A 20,015-nucleotide genomic window follows, 5' to 3' on the forward strand; every position below is an offset into this window, starting at 1 on the left:
TCTTAACATAGCTTAGTGGTGGTGGCCACGCACCTTTAATCCCAGCACTAGGGAGGCCGAAGCAGGTGATCTTTGTGAGTTCAGGGTCAGCCTGGTCAACAGAGCTACTTCCAGGACAGCTGGGGCTTCAAAGAGAGACCCTGTCTTAAAAACCAAACAAACAAACCATACAAAGAATCTTAACATCTGATGCAGATGAACTGAGGGTGTTGTTACTCATCTTCAGACAAACTTTTCTCTAAAACTGACCTCATGAAATCAGACAAGTCCTTCTAGCTCCACTGGTAGAATGGGAAAGGATATAGTACTTACTGTACCATTGTAGAAAAGGACTAGGGGTTGCACCCAGCACAACACAGCCACAGAGACTGGCGAATCATCTTTGTCCTCATGTTCTATCCTCAGGACTTAGTGAAAGGGGTTTGAATCCCCTAGGCTGCAGAGATACCTGTTCCCCAAGTTTTCCTGGGAGCAGTCCATATTGCATCATTGACTATTTGCTGCCTCTGTGTCCTCAGGCAGATATTCCATGCTAGTGACTGTACAGTTCTGGTTTCTTGAAGGTGATTCTGCCATCACACTTTAACATGTAGTGCTGTAGGCCAGTCTTGTGGAAGACTCTCTTCTGGTCCAATTTTCTGACTGGTCCCCAAGGTTTTAAAAATGCCCTTTGAAATGTAGGTCATCACCCATGCCTCTATTAACTGCTGCACCCACATACTCCTGTAATTAACACTATAAGATGCTGCCCAGGTTTACTGTTGTCCCTTTCCCAGTGGTAGCCGAGTTGGCTTCACTCTAGCCATGGTGGAGTAATAGCCAAGGAACATTGCATAAGAATGAGTGAGGCTAAGACTTGAGGTGGCCCTCAAGGAGAGCTGAAGTCCTGGTTATCTCTGGATCCCTGATTTTATCTAGGCCAGGACTGCCTGGGCAGGTGACAGGGGTGGCAGACTGGGAGATAACCAAAATGTCCTCAAGGTGCACAGAAGGTTGCTTGACACTCTCTCATTATCTGTCAGATTCAGAATTTTTCTTTTCTAAATTCTTCTCTTTTGATTATAAATTTCATCTTAAGATTGTTTCTGAATGTTTTTCTGTGAGCAGTTAAGATAAGCCATTTAAGGCTGGACAGATGGCTCAGAGGTTAAGAGCACTGACTACTCTTCCAGAGGTCCCGAGTTCAATTCCCAGCAACCACATGGTGGCTCACAACCATCTGCAATGAGGTCTGGTGCCCTCTTCTGGTGTACAAGAATACACCCAGGCAAAACACTTGATTACATAATAAATAAATAATTGAAAAAAAAAGATAAACCATCTAGCATCTTCCACTCTGCTTAGAGTTTACATTCATCAAACACTGCAGTTTTTTGCTTCAACTTGAGTTCAGAAAACATTAGGACACAGATATAGTTCTGTCAGGTTTTTGTCATGTTATTTACTTTTTGAGACAGTCTTATTATGTAGTACAGGTTGGCCTGGAACTTGGAGTAAGCTTCCTGTTCCAGTTCTGTGGGTGCTGGACCACAGGTGTAGTCCATCTTTTGTCACTTTATAAGAATGTTCTTGTCTCCCCTTTCCTATACCTTGTTCCACATCTCCATCTTAAGAACTCAGCAGAATAGTCTCTACTATTCATATTTCTTTTTAAGATTATTATTTTTATCCATGTGTCTGTGTGTGGGTATTGTGGAGGCCAGAAGAGGGCATTGGGTTCCCCTGGAGCTGGAGTTACTGCGGGTTGTGAGCTGCCTGACATGGGTGCTGAGAAGCAAAATTGAGCCCTCTGCTAATGCTCTTAACCTGATAAGACATTTTGCCAGCTGCCTTCTGTTCATATTTTCCCATCATTCTGATCACTACCTCTTCTTAAGTATCTGTGAGAAGATTCAAGTTCTGCTTGTGGATCTCCATTGACCCCTTACCAGAATCACCTTTTATGGCTAACCTATGCTGAAGCTGCTTCTACATTTTTAGCCTTTGTTGATATTCACATCTTGTTTCTGAGTACCAATTCTGTTTTAGTCTTCTTCTGCAGCTCTAACAAAAATCTGAGGTGAAGTATTGTATAAAAAACAGAAGTTCAGAAGGGACTACGGGATCCCCTAGAGCTGGTTGTGAGTCACCATGTGTGTGTGGTAACTGCAACAAGTGCTCTTAACCACTGAGCCAAATTTGAAATTAAAAAAAAAATGGTGTAAACCATTTGTAGTAAAAAGCATTTGGAATAAAAATGCTGTTTAACAATAATTTGGCTCTGGCATTGTGTTGTTACTATATAGAATTGCATTCTTTCTATTAGGGAAAGGTGAAGAGTACTGTTCCAGAGGATGGTGGATTAGAAAAGGTTCTTTCTAATGGCTCTCTCAATTCTTGTTATCATTAGTGTTGGAGAATAGCTGCACTGTAGAAGTGTCAGAAAAAAAACAAGTTCTCTGGTCACATAACACAAGATGGTCAATATCTTGGCATATTTATTCAGTCTGACTTTCTGTGTTTATGAAGTTTGCATAATCATGCTGTGGAATTGTCGCGACCGCCTCGCCAGCAAGGAAGACACAACACTGAACTCTTCTAACTGTGGTTTATTCAGGACCTTTGAACAATCTTCTCATCCTCTTGCCCCAGGGCAAAGCCAGCCTGCCTATAGCTTAAATAATCTCTGGGTAGCCAACCCCAGCAAGCCACGTAGGAAGCCCAGATAGGTCCAGAAACACGGAAGCAAGCCAGATCCTTAGCGTTAGCCATATATGGAGTTGTTCACAGCTGAGAGCACTCCACCATTGGGAAGGTGGAAGGCGGAAACCAGCACCACCTTTAAGGCGTGGCATCAGCTCTCTACATGGGATGTAATCTCTTCCCACTTAATATTTTAAATTGTTATTGCACGAAAAGAGAAAGTAACCAGCTTTTGTTCTCTCTCCTGTACACTCTCACAATCCCTCTAAAGCAGCTGCTCTCCAGCCCTGCACTCCACTTGAACGTGGTGTGATGACATCACCTACCTGCACTCCCACAGTTCTACAAGGTTACCTCTTTTGTAAACATAGATTGCAGGTAATGGGTCCCCAGGTTATCTGTCCTTTTTTTTTTAATTAGTGATTTATTTATTTTTACTTTTTTGGTATTTTGCCTGCATGTATGTCTGTGTGAGGGTGTCAGATCCCCTGGGGGTAGACTTTCAGGCATTTATGAGCTGCCACATCGGTGCTGGGAATTGAGTCTAGGGCATCTGGAAGAACAGCCAGTATTCTTAACCTCTGAGGCATCTCTCCAGCCCCAGGTTATATCTTTTGCCTGACTTGGTTACAAATTGAGGATTCCCATGACTTTCTTCTTGGGTTTGAGAATTTCCTGTACAGCTCACAGAACTTAGGTCTGTTATGAAGGATACTTATTGGCATTCAGATGAGAAGGTACGCAAGACAAGCCTCTAGCCCTTTGGAGTGGATGCCACTCTTCTGGTCTACTTTGGTAGTTGTTGGAATTTCATGATTTAGAAGTTTTAATGGAGATTCATGTGAGCATGATTCAATCAGTAACTCTTTTCCTGTCCCTGGAGGAAAATCTAGGTAGGGCTGACAGTTTCAACAGAGTAGCTTAGCTGATAATATCTTTACCCAAGATTTAAGATTATGATATTTTGAGATTTTTTTGGAGCACTATATCAAGAAGCAGGGTTAGAGATCCAATATTAGATCAAAAGGTAGACCTGGCACTCACGCTACATGGTAAGTTAGAAGTCTTAGGAACACTGCCAGGAACAGGAAACAACTGAAAGAAAACTTTCATATTATCACAGATACATAAATTATTTAATCATCTTCATTTTGTATATCCTTTTATTATGGAAAAAATAAATTCAGGGTCTTAAACTCTTCTTGTTACTTACTGTGAGTGTATGTCGGGGGGGATGTACACTCATAACATGGCTTGAAGATGCACATGTGTGCATATGTGCATGTGTATGTAGGTCCTGACTTTGGGAAGTCAGTTTGCTTCACCATGGGATCTGGGTATTGAACTTACGTCTCCAGAGTTGCGCACTAACCTGTCTGACTCTTGTAATTAGTTTAAAATTTATTGTGTGTGTGTATATATGTACACTTTTTGGCTTTGGGATTTGCACATCTGGAGTTGGTTTTAATTAATTAGTGTTTTGAGACAGGATGTTACTATGTAGTATTTGCTGTTTTAGAACAGGTTGGTGTTAGTCACAGGCATCAGCCTGCCTGAGTTTGCTGCATATGTTGGTATTAAATATGTATACATTCATGCCAGTTTTAATTTTTTGTTTTTGTTTTTCGAGACAAGGTTTCTCTGTAGGTTTGGAGTCTGTCCTGGAACTCACTCTGTAGACCAGGATGGCTTCAAACTCACAGAGATTTGCCTGCCTCTGCCTCCCAAGTGCTGGGATTAAAGGTGTGCACCACTACCGCCCGGCTAGTTTTACTTTTTTAAAGCTACTTTTCTTTCATTGGGATTGTTTATAATATTCAGGGTGGGGTGGAGGGTGTGATGATGGCACACTAGTAAACTGGTGCTCAGAATACTGGGCTCTGCCCTTGTCCTTCTCTAAGAGTATAATACTGTCTATAACAACAGTCATCATCCAAGGGTGTTGCTCTGTGAGACAGGGTGATCGATATAAAGCAAATCACCTCTTAAGCATCAATCATTTGGGGAGAATGATAGTATGGTTTAGTCATTTATTAGTTGTGGAGGATTTCTGCAACCACCATGGCCATCAGAATAACAATCTGTGGAAAGACAAGAAAGTAGAAGGGTTCATCACAACTAAGTAGCTGGTGGTGTTGGTTCAAACTTTGAGTGTCTGACCCCAAGTAGTTTATTTTGGGCATATAAGCAAGACGCAGTTTGGTGAAAAATTCCTTGTGATAAATAACTCAGTTAGTGTGCCCAGTAGAGCTTGAAATATGACTACATCAGAACTCTTTATAAAGTATGTGTGACATCTTCCATAATGATTGGTTCTATGGATTGATAAGCTCACAATAGGTGTCTGGGGAAGACCCAGTGTGGTTTGAACGACACAGATAATGCAAAGGTCATCAACTACATCCCCTCCTAGCCTTCTGGGTGCAAAACAGTTTATCCCTTCCTCCCTTAGAAGGGACCACTCTGTTTTTAATATTCCTGGTTCATTAGTGCTTATCTGTGATCTCAAGGACTTCTGTTACTATCATGATTAGTTATTGTGTGACGAAAAGAAAATGAAAATGAATGGTAAGTCTGTTGATTAGTACTGGATTGATCAGTATTAGTATTGCTAGAAAGCAGAGGAGGGACACAAATATATTGGAAAAAATTAAGGGCAGCATATAGTGGATGATGAGTGTTGGCTAAAGGTAGACTGAAGAGACATTCAGATAATGTAAAATAGTGCCATCTTGTTGCAGGCTCAACCAAAGAGCCCCTGCAAACCAGGTCAGTCTATGTTCCTTGGGAAAGGGAAAGGAAAGAGTAAGAAGAGTAAGGATAGAACAGAACTGGCCATAAGTTGACATTGGTGTTAAGGAGAAGGATGTAGTGGGTGAGAGCTTGGTGGAGATAGATTATGAAAACTGCCTAGTGGCCTGGCGGTGGTGGCGCATGCCTTAAATACCAGCACTTGGGAGGCAGAGGCAAGTGGATCTCTGGGAGTTTGAGGCAAGCCTGGTCTACAAGAGCTAGTTCCTGGACAGACACCAAAGCTACAGAGAAACCTTGTCTCAAAACAAAGCAAAGCAAAACAAAAACAAAAACAAAACAAAAAACCACACACAATCCAAGTGCCTAGTGTAATTTTTGGACTTCCTCTGTTATGAGCAGTTTCCTCCTCTCTCATTTTTTTTGGGATGTCTGGTTTATGGATGCTGTCTTGGTCTGTAGGTAGTGCTTCACAGTCTCAGATGCTGGTCATACCTCTTCAAGTTTCTTCAGGGTTCGTGATGAGCATGCTGACTTTAGCTCTGTGCAGCTTTTCCCAGTATCCTGTATGGTATTCGAAGTCTGAACGTTTCCTGCAGACTTTCAGCTCTCCAAGGATATATAGATCTGATCTGAAGCCCCTCCCATCTGCATAACTTCATAGTATGTGTTGGTCAGATTTTATGCTATAATTCTTGGATACTTGATATGAGCCTCTTTGAGTGCGTGGTTCACGGTGGATCTTGGGCTGCCAAACTGCCACAGTCTTTCTGAAGTGGCATCTGCTGTGTGAGTTGGTTCTGAGGAGAGAGGAAGTCTTCTAGCATCTTTCTGCTAATACTGATGCTGCCTTGGATGTGATCCAGTGGTTTATAGAGTGTTTATTACTCTTCTGATAGTTGTTCTTCAGCTTTGTACAAATTAGTCCCTGAAGACTCTTGGCAGACCATGCCTTGAGTATTGTCTACCACCTTTAAAAAAGGGAAACTTTAAACTTGTATCAAAGTAGAAAGGAGAGTATAATGATCCCAAGACATCAGACTTCTTGGTCTATGTATTATATTTCCTGCTTTCTTTAAGGTGATACTGTTGGCAGAGGCTGCTTGTTTGTTAACTGACTGCCCAGAGTTGAAATAATCACACAGAAACTGTATTATTACACTGCTTTGCCTATTAGCTCATCCTTCTTATTGGCTAGCTCTTATATCTTAACCCATTTCTAGTAATCTGTGTATCGCCATGTGGTTGTGGCTTACTGGTAAGGTTCTGTCCTGTGTCTGATATCTGTCTCCTGCAGCTGCTACATGTCTTCTCTCTGACCCCGCCTTATTTCTCCCAGCATTCAGTTTAGTTTTTCTGCCTTTCTCTATTCTGCCCTGTCATAGGCCTAAGCAGCTTCTTTATTAACCAATGGCATTCACAGCATACAGAGGGGAATCCCACATCATGACATTGTTTGTTTGTTCTTCCCTCATTCATTCATTCATTCTAGGCAGGGTGTCATGTGTCCTAGGTTGGTGTCAAACTTAACTGTGTAGCAGAGAAAGACTTTGAATTCTGATTCTCAGATCTCTCCCTCCCTGATGTAGTTCTGAGATTACAGGTATACACCATTATGCTTGGTTTGGACAGAGCAGGGGATAGAGTTCAGGTCTTCCTACTTGCTAGGCAGGTACTCTACTACTGAGCTGTATCCCTGATATTTGTGGATTTTTTTTTTTTTTAGTTTGCTTTTTTTAGGTGGGGGCAGATAAATTTCTCAGTGGCCGCTTGAATCATCTCTGGTTCCTGGTGTAAATCATAAGGCATGTAGAAAGTTTTGTATGCCAAATCTTGAGGATAGGGTTTTAAAACACGCTGTCCAGTACTAGTGGCATTGCTAGTTTGACTGTCTTCTCTACCTCTCCCTTAAGTCAGCACTGAGCTCCCAGTATTCCAGTGCTACAGCCTCTTGTGACTTTTACAGTTTCTCTCTGAATGCTAAGATAGTCGAAGACTGACTGTTTCAGATTGGTTGTGAAGGAGAAACAGATTGGAAAAACTTGTTTACATTACTCCAGAGATTGTGATTAGGAGTCTTCAGTCTTTTCATAAATTAAAGGAAGGAAACTTGACTAGGAAGCTAGAAATACAAAGGAGATTTTTTTTCATGTTGTGTGTAGTGTCTGTTAGGTGATTAGTATAAAAATAGCATTTCTAGTCCAGTAGTGGTGGTGTACATCTTTAATCCCAGAGACAGGAGATCTCTGAGTTCCAAGCTAGCCTGATCTACAGAGGGAGCAACCAGGGCTACATAGAGAAATCCTTTCTTGAAATATTCCCCGCTCCCAAACCCAAATAAACAAAAAATACCAAAGGACATTTCTGGAGTCAAGGAGTGGGTAGCCAACATGAACATTTTAAAACAGTGTTTTAGAGACATAAACTTTAATTTTATCTTGGGTTATGACCTGGCAAACAAACACACAAACTAGTGACAGATTATGGGACTTTCAGACTTATTTAGAAACAGAGAAAGAAAAATCGGTGTTTTGTCCTTTTTACATAATTATAAATACTTTCCTTTTTCTTCTCTTTCAGTTCCTGGAATAGACGGAGGTGCTTTAACTGACTCAAGTCTCACAGATTCCTATTTCAGCACCAGCTTTATTGGAGTCAATGGATTTGGAAGCCCTGTAGAAACAAAGTATCCCTTGATGCAGGTATTCTGGTGGACTGAGACTTTCTTTCTTAAATTGTTTGAGTGGGAGGGGAGACTTTAAGAGATGAGAGATGGGTGGAATGCAGGAAGTCACCTATAGTATTGGAGCCAGTGAGTGCTTTCAAGGTAGAGTTTGGAAAGAGATGGCAGTAGAGTGTGCAGAGGGTAGATAGAGATTGTTCTGCATGGATTGCATGTATTAAGGTTGGTAATGCTGGTAGTATAATTTAAAAACATTTAACTAGATAAATATGTGCATATGCTATCAGTTTTGACAAAATCACTCATCTCTACTCACCAGACATCTTGTTATCTTGTTAACTTTCTCAGACAGCTGGCAGTACTGTTAACAGTTTCCTGAGCTTGCTTTCTATCAGGAAGATTCTACAGCACATTTCTGAATTTACATTTAAGCTGTTAAATATGAAGCCAGTGGTACTTGAGTGATGTCGTGTTAACATTGCCTTTACATTTTTAAACACATTGTGCTCTTTGTAGCTGACTTCTCTTCGTCATAAGTGTGTGCAATGCTGAGGACGTTTTATAGATGGATATAGAAGAATTTTGTAGAGTTTAGAATGAGCTTGGAAATATTACTAATGTTCTTTGGAAAACTGCCATAATAGTGAAAGTGGTGCCATGCTGTTCCTTGCTCCTGTGGTGCCCTGCTGATCCCCATGATTGTAATATGATGCTAAAACACTGACTGTGTTTGGTTTCCACTCAGTGCTGGACTAACTTAAGAAGCCAGTACTTTTTTTGATGATTTTAATTCAATTAATTAATTTCAGTTGTTGCTATCTTCTTAATGGGTTATTTGAATTTAAGCATTTAAGTAAGTATGCACAGTCATGAACATGAGTCAGTTCTCCCTTCCTTTTGTATGTTTATTGTATGTGTGTGGCATAGGTGGGTGTACCCATGCATGATCGTGTGGAGAGCACAGCTGGATGTCAGTTGTTTGCCCCTTTTGTTCTTTGCCTTACTGCATTGAGACAAGATCTCTCAGTGAACTAGACGCTCGTTGTTTTGGTCAGGTTGGCCAGCCAGAGCATCCAGAATCTACCTGTCTCCATCCCACAGTGCTGGTGCTACATTAAGCTTCTTACGTGTGTAGGAGGTTGAATGTTAAGTCTTTATTCTTGGCTGAGCAAGAACTTTGTACCCATTCCTGAGTTCCTTTTTTTTTTTTTTTTTTTTAAAGTGAACAATTAATGTATAGTTCTTTTGAGACAGGGTCTCATGTGGGTCTGGCTGACCAAAAATTTGCTACGTAGCCAAGGATAGATGGCCTTGCACTCTGATAACCTCACAATGCCCCAAAACTTCTAGGGTTACACCGTGTGTATTACATGCCTGTGTCATTCATATATATGTGTATATATACATATATAATTTTATATATTAAAATTGTCTTAAGAACTTGTCCTCCTGATTCCCTTTTTAATAATGCAGAAACTGAATAAAAAGCCAAATGACTTAAGTTTGGGATTACAGGATTTAGCTAGAGCTGAGAAAGTCTAACTTAGATTACTTTTTCAGAGACTGGATTAGTTTCATAGGTAGGACTTGCTGATTTCAAAGTCCTTCTAGGATAGACATAGAGGCAGTTGGGTGGAAGAAAAGCAGAGGATATGTTTGGCAAACAGGAAATAGCTTAATTGTACTAGCTTTTGAAGGTGTGTGAAGAATAATACAAATTGAGAGATGTTGGACATGTACTGACTTCATACAGCTTCCACCTTCTTGGATGGGTATTGGAGTTTATATCTTACGGATCAGGAAATCCAGTTGTCTTGCCTATGCTAGTAAGTTAGAGAATTAGAGTTCAAAACAGGCCTTTCTTTAAAACACCTGACTATTAAGAAAGCATTGATGTGCTTCCCAGGAGTCTGTATGCAAGGAGTTGTGATTTAAGCAATAGTAGTAGCGTGTGTGGGAACGAAGGTTAGTTTGTTCCTGATGTGAAAGATACTCAACTTCTTCTTCAGTTTCTGCATCATTAAGAAGGAAGGGGAAGATACAGGCTGTACCAGTCAGTTTTACTGTTGGATGCTTTTAATTTTGTATTTCTCAATGACCACATGTGCTTATTTTATTTTCCAGAGAATGACTAGTAGTAGCAGCTCCCCAAGCCTTCTAAATGACAGTGCCAAGCCATACACAGGCCATGGTAAGATCTGATCCTGTGTGTGCATATGTGTGTGCGTGCCTGTCTGCCTGTCTGTGTGTGTGCGTGCCTGTGTGTGTAATTCTAAAAGCAATATGAACATTGTAGAAATTTTTAGAAACTATGAACAGGTACTAATTAGAAAATAAAATTAATAAAGAAGATTTTGAGTCACATACTTTTTATTAATAAGTAGAATAAGATTACATTAAACATTCTATTCATGATACTTCTTTATTAATGTGAATTGTTGCTTATTTTTATAGCTTGCAAACTTCTTTTATAAGAAGTGGGGCTTTAGTGGACTATATGTGTGAATAATTAAAAAAATTTTGTCTTGTTTGTGAATCATTTGTTTTAGATAGATCTTAGGAATGGAATTATTTTAAAATTCATGAGCATTTAAATAACTTGTTATTTAATAGTTTCAGATTTTTTCTATATTTTATTGTAGGAAGTGTTTCAAGGTAAAGTGTGTAAACATGGATGCTAATACACCAGATCAAATATAAAATGTTAACTACTTATAATGAGTAAATTTTGCAATTTGACTATTTTCTGTAATATTATGTAAAGTTCCCATTACTATTTAGAAATTTCAGTCTTGTGCTGAAGGAAAAAGTAACATTTGAATGTTAGATTTTAATGTTAGAAACAACTTTGAAGTATTATATTTTAGTATTCTTGTATTGTTTAAATGCTATACAAGATGACAAGTAATACATAATAAGTCAAGCCCTTTTGAATGCCTTAGCTTTATGTATTTTATAAAAACATCTTGTTTTTCTATTTATTAGCATTTTTCTTTTGCATGGTTAGTTATTTTGTATTGAATCATTTTAACTCCAGTGACGTATTACAAAGTCCCAGCTAGAAGAAGGCAGAGAAATTAAGCAAAAATTTGTGTACTGTGTTTTAAGAAATATTAGAGCTCTTTTAAGGGAGGGCATTTAATATAGGTTTTTAGGATCTCACACATAATAAGATTTAAAAACACAAGATTTGTTGATGTCTGGAAGAGAAGGTGAAGTTCTAAAGTTCATGACTTGTGTCTTCTGGTGTGTAAAGTGGGAAACAATTTAGAGTTGTAATGTTTAAAGAGTAATGACACTTTGAATCTGTAAAACCTTTGGATTCTGTTTATGTTTTAAACATTTAGTATTTCCATCATTCAAGTAAATACTTTAACAAGGATGTCAGAGGTCTCCTGATAAACTTAGAACTATGGATTAGTCTGTAAAGTGGAAGGTTTGAAGGCCTTAATGTTTAATCTGAGCCTGGATCTCTCTGGCGCTGACTCTTTATCCCCCAGTACTTGTTCTTAGCACAAGTGTTTGCTGCAACTAGATTTTCTTCCTTCACAACTTACCTATTGTATTTTATGTTTTTTCTTGTTTTAATCAAGCCCATGCATTTTTACATACAGATACCTACTTGACTGGGTAGACAGCAATATAGGCTGAATGAAGTAGTTACCAATTTCTATCTGATACACTGAACGTGCAGGTGCCTGAGCACTGAACTTGCCGCTGTTGTGGCACTGCCAGGTTTACAAGTCTCTCAACCTTGCTTGTTCCCTGAGTTGTTGGAAACCTGTGTGACTTGCTTTCCAGATCCTCTGACTTCACCTGCTTCATCCTTGTTTAATGACTTCGGTGCCCTCAGCATCTCTCAGAGAAGGAAGGTAGGTGAAAGTTGAAATTCCAGTGAAACTAAACGCAGTATAAGTGGGAATAAGACCTTTTATTCTGAGTGCTTTTCTTGCCTTTACTTGAGTTTTTCCCCATCGCTTTGCTTTCTCTTATTACTTTTGGCTTTTTGAGCTGGGATCTTAAATAACCCAGGCTGGCCTTGTATTTGAGATGGTTCTCCTGCCTCCCCAGTGCTGGCATTGTAGCAAGCTAGCTGCACCATGCCTGATACCTTGTTTCTTATATGTGGAATTTTATTTGCTGTATGCATGGGATGGAAATTTTTATGCAATAGGATGAAATCTTTCTTGCTTTTTGTTCTTTTTCTAAATATATTCTGTTGCTGTTAATATAACCCAGTGTAGGCATTTTCACCATATTTTAGCTTTATTTTTTGACTTGAAGATCTCTAACTTGTCCTATCCTAAGATTTATAACTTTTTATAATTGACCCAACTATTTAAAACTAACTTGTAATTAAAACTCTGTGGGCTTCTTGTTATTTTTTTCCCCCCTGGGGGCAGTGACAACACAGTTTTACTACGTAACTGAAGCTGGCTTTGAATTCATAATACTCCTGCCTCAGTTTCCAATTATAAGTATGTGCCACCATGTTTAACCCTTAAAAAATCTTGATTTAATTTGATATAATTTAGAATTGAGGCTATAGACCATTATAGAATGTGACAGATTGAAATGAAAAGTTTGGTGCTTTTGGGTCTTAGTGAGAACCATGCTGCTGTGAAGTCACTAAGAGAATCTGGTTATTTGGTTAAGACCAGCAGTAGCCAAGGTTATAAGAACTGTGCATTCTGGGTGGATGTTACTGTGAAGTTGAAGCATTCTTGTTTTCTAAGTAATGGGAGAAAGGTCCCAAGTTATATCAACTTTAGAAAAAATGAGCTGAAGAGGATGTATCTGAACAGAGGGGAGTGTTGTGTGAGGTTCATGATGGCTGTGGTGGGGTGACTTCATGACTAAGCTTGTTTCCAGGTTTAATGAATCGCATGTGTGAAATATGATTAACACTGTGTCCATCAGTCATACCTCACTAAGTTACTTACAAAATTTAAAGAGAGTGGGTGTCTCCAAAGCAAACCATTTTCAGGACGTGGCATATGATCACACAAGCACTTGGTGCACTAATATTGTTTCCATCTTAACAATTGAATTTGAGAAAGGTGATTAGAAATGCTTTTAACAACTAGGCCTGATAGATAAAATGTTTGAGTTTGATTTTTATAGCTCTCTTAATGGTTTTCACCGAGTGAAATGAGTTTTGCTTTATATACTTTTCTCATGGGTTGGTGAGAGGTGGTAGAGGTGGACACAAGCAGACTTGTTGGCAGTAATGGAAGGTAGCACTGAAAACTCACTATGGCAGGAACGTGGAAAAGTGGCCACAACCTGAGAACAATTTATCTAGAACACTTGAGAGAAAAGAGAAGACTTCCATTTAGCTTACTGGTCCTTCTAATGACTTTCTTGTAGTTAAAAAAAAAAAAAAAGTTAGCTATAGTAAGCTGGTGTTTCTGATACGTGAGTAGAAAATAGAACTAGCATGGTAATTGAACATTTGAAAGCATTACTGTGAATGTTAACTAACTGGTTGTATCTTTAAAAAAAGAGTTTAAATATATCATTTAGAGATAGTTTTGAAAAATAGCAAAAAATCAGTGAGGATTTTAAGAGAAAAATATAGCAATTTTTTTGAAAGAAGAAAACAATAAAAGGAACTATTGGCATGTTATTTCAGTGCTTTGTAGCCCAGACTGACCTTGGACTTGCAGTGGTCCTCCTTATGCTTCCTGAGACCTAGAATCACAGACTTAGCTGCCCTGCCTGGCCTCCAGTAGTAGAATATAGTTTAGTAGAAACAGAGTAATAATACAAGGAAACGCTTTACTGTGTATCTAGAAGTCCCTGGATCTCTAACCCTGTGACCTTGTACCATCATTCTAGACTATATATAGTCTTCCCATTCATGAAATGATAGGCATATCCTAAACAGGTGTTGTCTTGTCCTTTATTTCTCAAAAACTTCCCTGACTATAAATTGAAAGTGTTAGGATCTGACTGCAGAGTTCCCATTGCTGCTGTTGACAGTTAACATAATGTGTGGTAGAGGGACACATGAGCTTTGTCCAGTAGATTGAGGTAGCATGTGTGTGCTATTTATGTGGGTGTGTATTGTGTTTTTAAATGTTAATGATTGCTCAGAAAGGTTTAAAAAAATCTTTGTTTTTAGGAATTCTGGCAGTGGGAGTAATGCATAGTGTGTGGGCAGTCAAGGGGGTACCGGTACCTCTTTTTGTTGTTGTAATTTATGTTAGTTTCGTGATGTGATTCCATGGAAATAAATACAAATTACATTTGTTTAATTAAACTCAGTGCTTATTTAAGCACGGTAGCATGATTACTTATTGATACTTCAGAATAATGTCAGAGAACAGGTAGTAGGACATTTACTACTATGTCATAGCCTGTAAGGTAAGTAACTTCCCAAAAATCCCAGGTGGGCCAATCCCAATAGTCATTTGTTTTTACTATATGTGAACATATTAATGAGTACTTGCTTAAGTATTTGATGATTGCAAAGTAGCAGTGATTCTCTAGATCCACTAGAACATATAAGGAAAAGATGATTGATGTTGAAGACTGTGGAGAAGCTCAAACTAGGTAGAAGGTACTCACAATTAGGAAGGAGCCTCAGGAAACTCATGTCATTAACATATAAACTGACCATTTTACTATGTTTATGGACTTACTGAAATATTAAACTGTGTTATGAAAATAGTATAAAACGGTTCATAGCCATCATCTAATTGTCATTAGAGATGTGAGAAGATTTCTGAACATTCTGTATCTGAGCATATGCCTTTGGTTGTTACAATAAAACCACAGGGACCATAGCCGGCTGTAGCAGAGTTTAAAAACACCTGTAGCAACTGATAATAATGTGGCATCAAATACAGTTATTTTTCTTGTAATTCAGTTTAATTTCATGCAAATCAAAGCCATGATGGAAGTGGTTTAAAATGGTTCTTTTATTTATGCTTGAGAAGCATTGGTGTTTTTCACTTTTATTTTCTCATTAAGAATGTATATAGATTGAAAGGTTATAATAAATTTGTGTAATTATTCTTGGGCAAGATAGATGTTGGAAGAATTAAATTCTTATTTTATAAATCTATGGAAAAGTTAAATCCCTGTAAAATGCTACCTATGACTTTGGAATTTTATTAAAAATGAGAATTACTATGCTAGAGATTAGTACACAAGGCAACCTTAGCAGCAAGGTAGGTGCAGTTAAAATTGGTTACTGGCATGAAGTCACTAGGTGTGAGCCAGACAAGCAGTAAAACTTGGGTTCCCAAATCCTTTGAAAAGAATATCTTTTATTAAAATTAGATATAGGAGCACAGGTGTGAAGGTGCAGTGTTTGAGGCTCTGATGTGGTTCTTGCCACTCTGGTCTTTTGTATAGGACTACCACATGTGGTTGGTAGAAATCAGGCAGATGAGCATTCTGATTGATATTCTCGATTCCTTTTATCTCTCTCAGAGTGATGGTCTTCTCATCATTTATTTACTAGGTGCTCTCTTAAATTCATTCTCCCTGGATCAGAATAAAAACATTATTAGGTGCCCTCTATTTACATATCTTTGACTACACCATTACCCCAAACAACAAGTGCCTGAGTCTAGAGACTTACCTGTCTTGATAGGGATTAGAGAATGTCCTTCAGTTCCAAATCATAGACCAATTCTTACAGGTGAAATCCTTGTGAAAGAAAAGATTTTGTAAAATGTGGGGCAGTACTCTCAGTAGAAGCTTTGAAGGCTCTGAATTCTAAGTCAAGGTTCAACTGAAAGCTTCACAGTTCTTCAGTTCTGAGGATGTCTCCTGTTCCTGTGTGTGTCACTAATGGGTTCTCATCTAGGTTTTGCTCTTGAGAACTGTGGACCCTCAAGTGTGGCCTGTAGATGAGCAGTGCCTGGCGAGTTTTGGTACTTTGTAGAAATTCAGTCTTAGCCTAAGTCTTAATTGATGTGTCAGAGTAAGTTTTTAAAAAATATCTCTCATGGTGATAGGGATGGATACCCAGGGCTTTCCTTGGGAATACTAGGCAAGTTGTGATTTCACTGATCGATCCTCCAACCTGTAACAAGATGCTCCCAAAGCTCCATGTTTGTTATACTTCTATTCTAGAATATATTTTGAATCCTTTGCCCTTGAAAACTTTTGCTCAAGATGCCTTAAAAAGTAAATGCTGACAAAAAGTAAAACACTATTTAGCTATTACTACCTTATAACCTTGATAGTATTAAGTTTTGTAAACTATAAAAATCAGTTGAGACTCCAGGTTAAAAATACTTATTAGAGAGGGAGGGAGCAAGAGAAAAGAACAGGAATTTATAGGCACTGCTGGGTGTTTTGTCCCAGGACAAGGACAGTGGGGACTCTGCTGTGGTATTGACTTGCTGAGAGGCAGAGGAAAGTGGTTGTTAGAGGACATAAATGCCCCCATTGCATAATAATTAGCAAGGCAGTACTGCTCAGGCTATTTCAGAACAGGATCAACATAAGTATTATCTTTTTTTTTTGATAATTGCAAGTTTTGATGCTTGCTAAGTTAGGATTTTAGAAGGTAAGGGGAAAAAGAGAGGGTCTTTGGCTTCTGCTGAAGGAAAACTCAGAAAACTGTATACATAGTGATTTTACATAACATTTTGTTTCCTTCTTCCTCATCATCCATTTGACTAGCTTGCCTCTTTCTGTCAGCTTCTGCTTCCAGTAATCAATAGTTCTTAACCCTCCAGTTTCTTTATACTCTGAATTTATTACATTTGCCCTGTTCTCTGCCTTGGTTCTTTGCTAGAGGCAGTGACATCCTATGTGGAGAGGGCATTTGGCAACACTTGAAGATACTTTTGTGTTGCTGCTGTATTGATAGTGCTGTTTTGGGATCTAGTAGGGGCAGACAGGTATATTAACCATCTTGTAGAACTTGGGGCACCCACATTAAAAAAGTCTATCCAGTGTGCAGTGCTGAATTTGAGAAAGTTTGGCCTAGACCTGAGTCTGCCAGAGTCCACTAATTTGTCACTGGCTTCCAGTTTCATGCCTACACTTTGTCCAGATTGCTGTAGAGCTTCCTTTCTGAGATGTATCCCTTTCTGTCAACTCTTTCCTAAACCATTTTCTTTTGCCAAATGAGGTGCAAATTTGTTATCGTAGGTTATGATACAATAAATGTTTTGTTACTGCTTTCAAGCTTCATCCTTGTCTGTTTAGCTTAACCTTCCAGTGACCTAGTGGTGCATGAACTCTATGCCTCTGTGCTTTGATCTTCCACTTCCACCTTCAAACATAGCCTCAGCTACCATACACACCATCTCTCTCTCCCCACTCCCTCATTTGGCATACTTACTCTGCCTTAAAAGTCTGCTCTCACAGTATCTTAGTTACGTATGTACTACTGTATTGTGTCAGTAAGTTACACTTTTTCTAAGGAGTTAAGTTCCTAACAATTTGGTTTAAAATTGTTCCACTTAAAATGTGATTGTGGCATGAGCCACGAAACATATAGAGTATTCTTGTCCAGAGACCTTCTTTCTGATTTAGAAATGCAGGGAGATTGTGTGAGCCCTCAGCTTAATAGAGATGGTGCCACTTCAGCTTCATGAACCTCATTCACTTTTCAGATTATTAGGTGGGTAGGTAAATGAAGTCTCTTTCTTGATTCAAGTTTAATTATTTTTATTCTCCTTAAAGACAGTATTAGTATAGGCCTCTTAAGGAGAGGAGAACTATGTTAGATAAATTAATTTTTTATTGGTGGTATTAGGGTTTTGAAATTTTGAAGTTGTGCATTTTCTTAAATTATTGATTCTACCACTGTCCTTTAATTTTTTATGTATTCTGTCTGCATGTATGCCTGCAGGCTAGAAGAGGACGCCAGATCTCATTATAGATGGTTGTGAGCCACCATGTGGTTGCTGGGAATTGAACTCAGGACCTCTGGAAGAGCAGGCCGTGCTCTTAACTGCTAAGCCATCTCTCCCGCCCTGTCCTTTAAATTTTTTATTTTTTAATATTTTTGAGAAGCTTTCTCTGTAGCTTTGGTGCCTGTCCTGGAACTAGCTCTTGTAGACCAGGCCGGCCTCGAACTCACAGAGATCCACCTGCTTCTGCCTCCCAAGTGCTGAGATTAAAGTCGTGTGCCACCACTGCCTGGCTGCCCTTTATTTTTAAGCATATTTTATGTGTATGAGTGGTTTACATGCATGTGTATGTTTGTGCGTGATATTCATGTGTGGTGACTGCAGAAGTCAGAAGAAGGTGTCAGATTCCTTGGGACTAGAGTTACAGGTGATATTAAGGTGGCAGGTGGGCACTGGAGGTTGAATCTGGGTCCTTTACAAGAGGAGCAAGTGCTGTTAACCACTGAACCAACTCTCCATCTTCTAACTTTTTTTGTTTTGTTTTGGGTTTGTTTTTGTTTTTGTTTTGTTTTTGGTTTTTTGAGACAGGGTTTCTCTGTAGCTTTGGAGCCTGTCCTGGAACTAGCTCTTGTAGACCAGGCTGGCCTCGGACTCTTAGAGATCAGTCTGCTTCTGCCTCCTGAGTGCTAGGATTGAAGGTATGGCCTAATACCTAACACCTTCTTTTAAGGTCGTATCTTGCAATGTAGTTTGGGCTGGTCCAAGATTAAGGATTTTCTTACTTCAACTTCTCAAACGCTGGGGTTACAGACTTTTGCACTACCACGCACAACAAAATGTGCTGCTCTTATACTAGACTTAAAAAACAAACAAACAAGCAAAAAAACAACTTGATATACTCTAATGATTTTTAGTGCTCTTATTGCATCTCAGAATATAGCAATAAAGTGTGGATCTTATTTAATTTTGTTCATTAAGTTTGTTGATTTATTTTACACCCCAACTGCAGTCAAGCATCTATAAGTTTATTTCCTGAAGGGGACACACATGGACATACATGTTGTATGTGTGTATACTATGCAGCCCTACCTGCTGCTGTGAGGATGGCTTACTAACTTTATTAGTATGTTAACACAAATTTGCTGTTTTGTTACACAATTTATTAGCTGTTTGTTCAGGTTACCTCAATTTAAAAGACCAGTGAAGTTTAAATTATTATTGTGCTGTTCACTTTTTAAAACTTTAGTTTATATTTCTGTTCTTTGAGTATTTTGCTTTGCCTATTCTAGAATAACTGCCATACTCCAGCCTATAATACACAGAATTAAAATGATTTTTTAAAAAATCATCCCTTAGCAATCAGTTGCTTTCTTCAGCTGGGAAATAAGATAGTGAGATGACTTACTGAAGAAAAGAGTTGAGGATTATTTACTCTCTATTTTCTGCCCCTGAAAATTTTTTTCCATTTTGCATTGAGAATAAGTAAGTTCATTAGGAAGTTATATAATCATTCATTCGCCTTCATAATTTAATTTCTAGCCATAAAATTTTAAATTCAGATTTTAATTCTCTACAACATTGGTTGTTTATGTAACATTGTTCAGCCTGTGAGTACTTTGTGTGAATCTTAGAGAGATCTGGTGGGGGTGGGAGATTGTGGGTGGTTATGAACTTAGAAAAGATTCTTAAAGATTTTACTTGTTTTCTATCCAACCTCCCTAACATCTCCTGTATTTTCATTAGATTAGTTTAGATTAGTGTGGGGATGTTAGGAGTGGCTCGGTTTCTTTCCTTCTTTCTCCTAGCCAAGGAAGTGTCGCCTGGGGATGCTGGAGGAGAGGCTAGTTCCGATGGGATCAAAGGCACGAAAAGCAAAGAACCCTATTGGCTGCCTTGCTGACAGGTGTAAATCAGGAGTACCCATCAATATGGTTTGGTGGAACAGAGTCACAGAAAACAATTTACAGGTAAAAATAACTTTTATTAGACATTTTTTTTGAAAGTCATTCTTGCTTTCTTTCTGTATCTCTGGGTTGGTGGCTATGAAAAGATTGGATGACCTAGCTGATATA

At 38.7% G+C, this 20,015-nt stretch overlaps 1 protein-coding gene across 4 annotated transcripts in view; it reads left to right on the forward strand.

Annotated features, from left to right (window-relative positions):
• The window catches only part of Pan3 (poly(A) specific ribonuclease subunit PAN3), a 110,177-nt gene that overhangs the window by 12,271 nt on the left and 77,891 nt on the right, over nt 1-20,015 (forward strand). For 2 of the 4 annotated variants that reach the window (XM_085685151.2, XM_085685154.2), the window contains exons 2-5: nt 8,014-8,135; nt 10,241-10,307; nt 11,918-11,988; nt 19,749-19,910. In XM_085685151.2, the coding sequence (XP_085541277.1) occupies nt 8,014-8,135; nt 10,241-10,307; nt 11,918-11,988; nt 19,749-19,910 (422 nt within the window). The remainder of the gene's footprint in view (nt 1-8,013; nt 8,136-10,240; nt 10,308-11,917; nt 11,989-19,748; nt 19,911-20,015) is intronic. The other 2 variants (XM_085685156.2, XM_085685160.2) reach the window with 1 other exon arrangement.

This window comes from Myodes glareolus, chromosome 2 (assembly GCF_982192425.1).
Source record: "Myodes glareolus chromosome 2, mMyoGla1.1, whole genome shotgun sequence".
Classification (NCBI taxonomy): Eukaryota; Metazoa; Chordata; class Mammalia; order Rodentia; family Cricetidae; genus Myodes; species Myodes glareolus.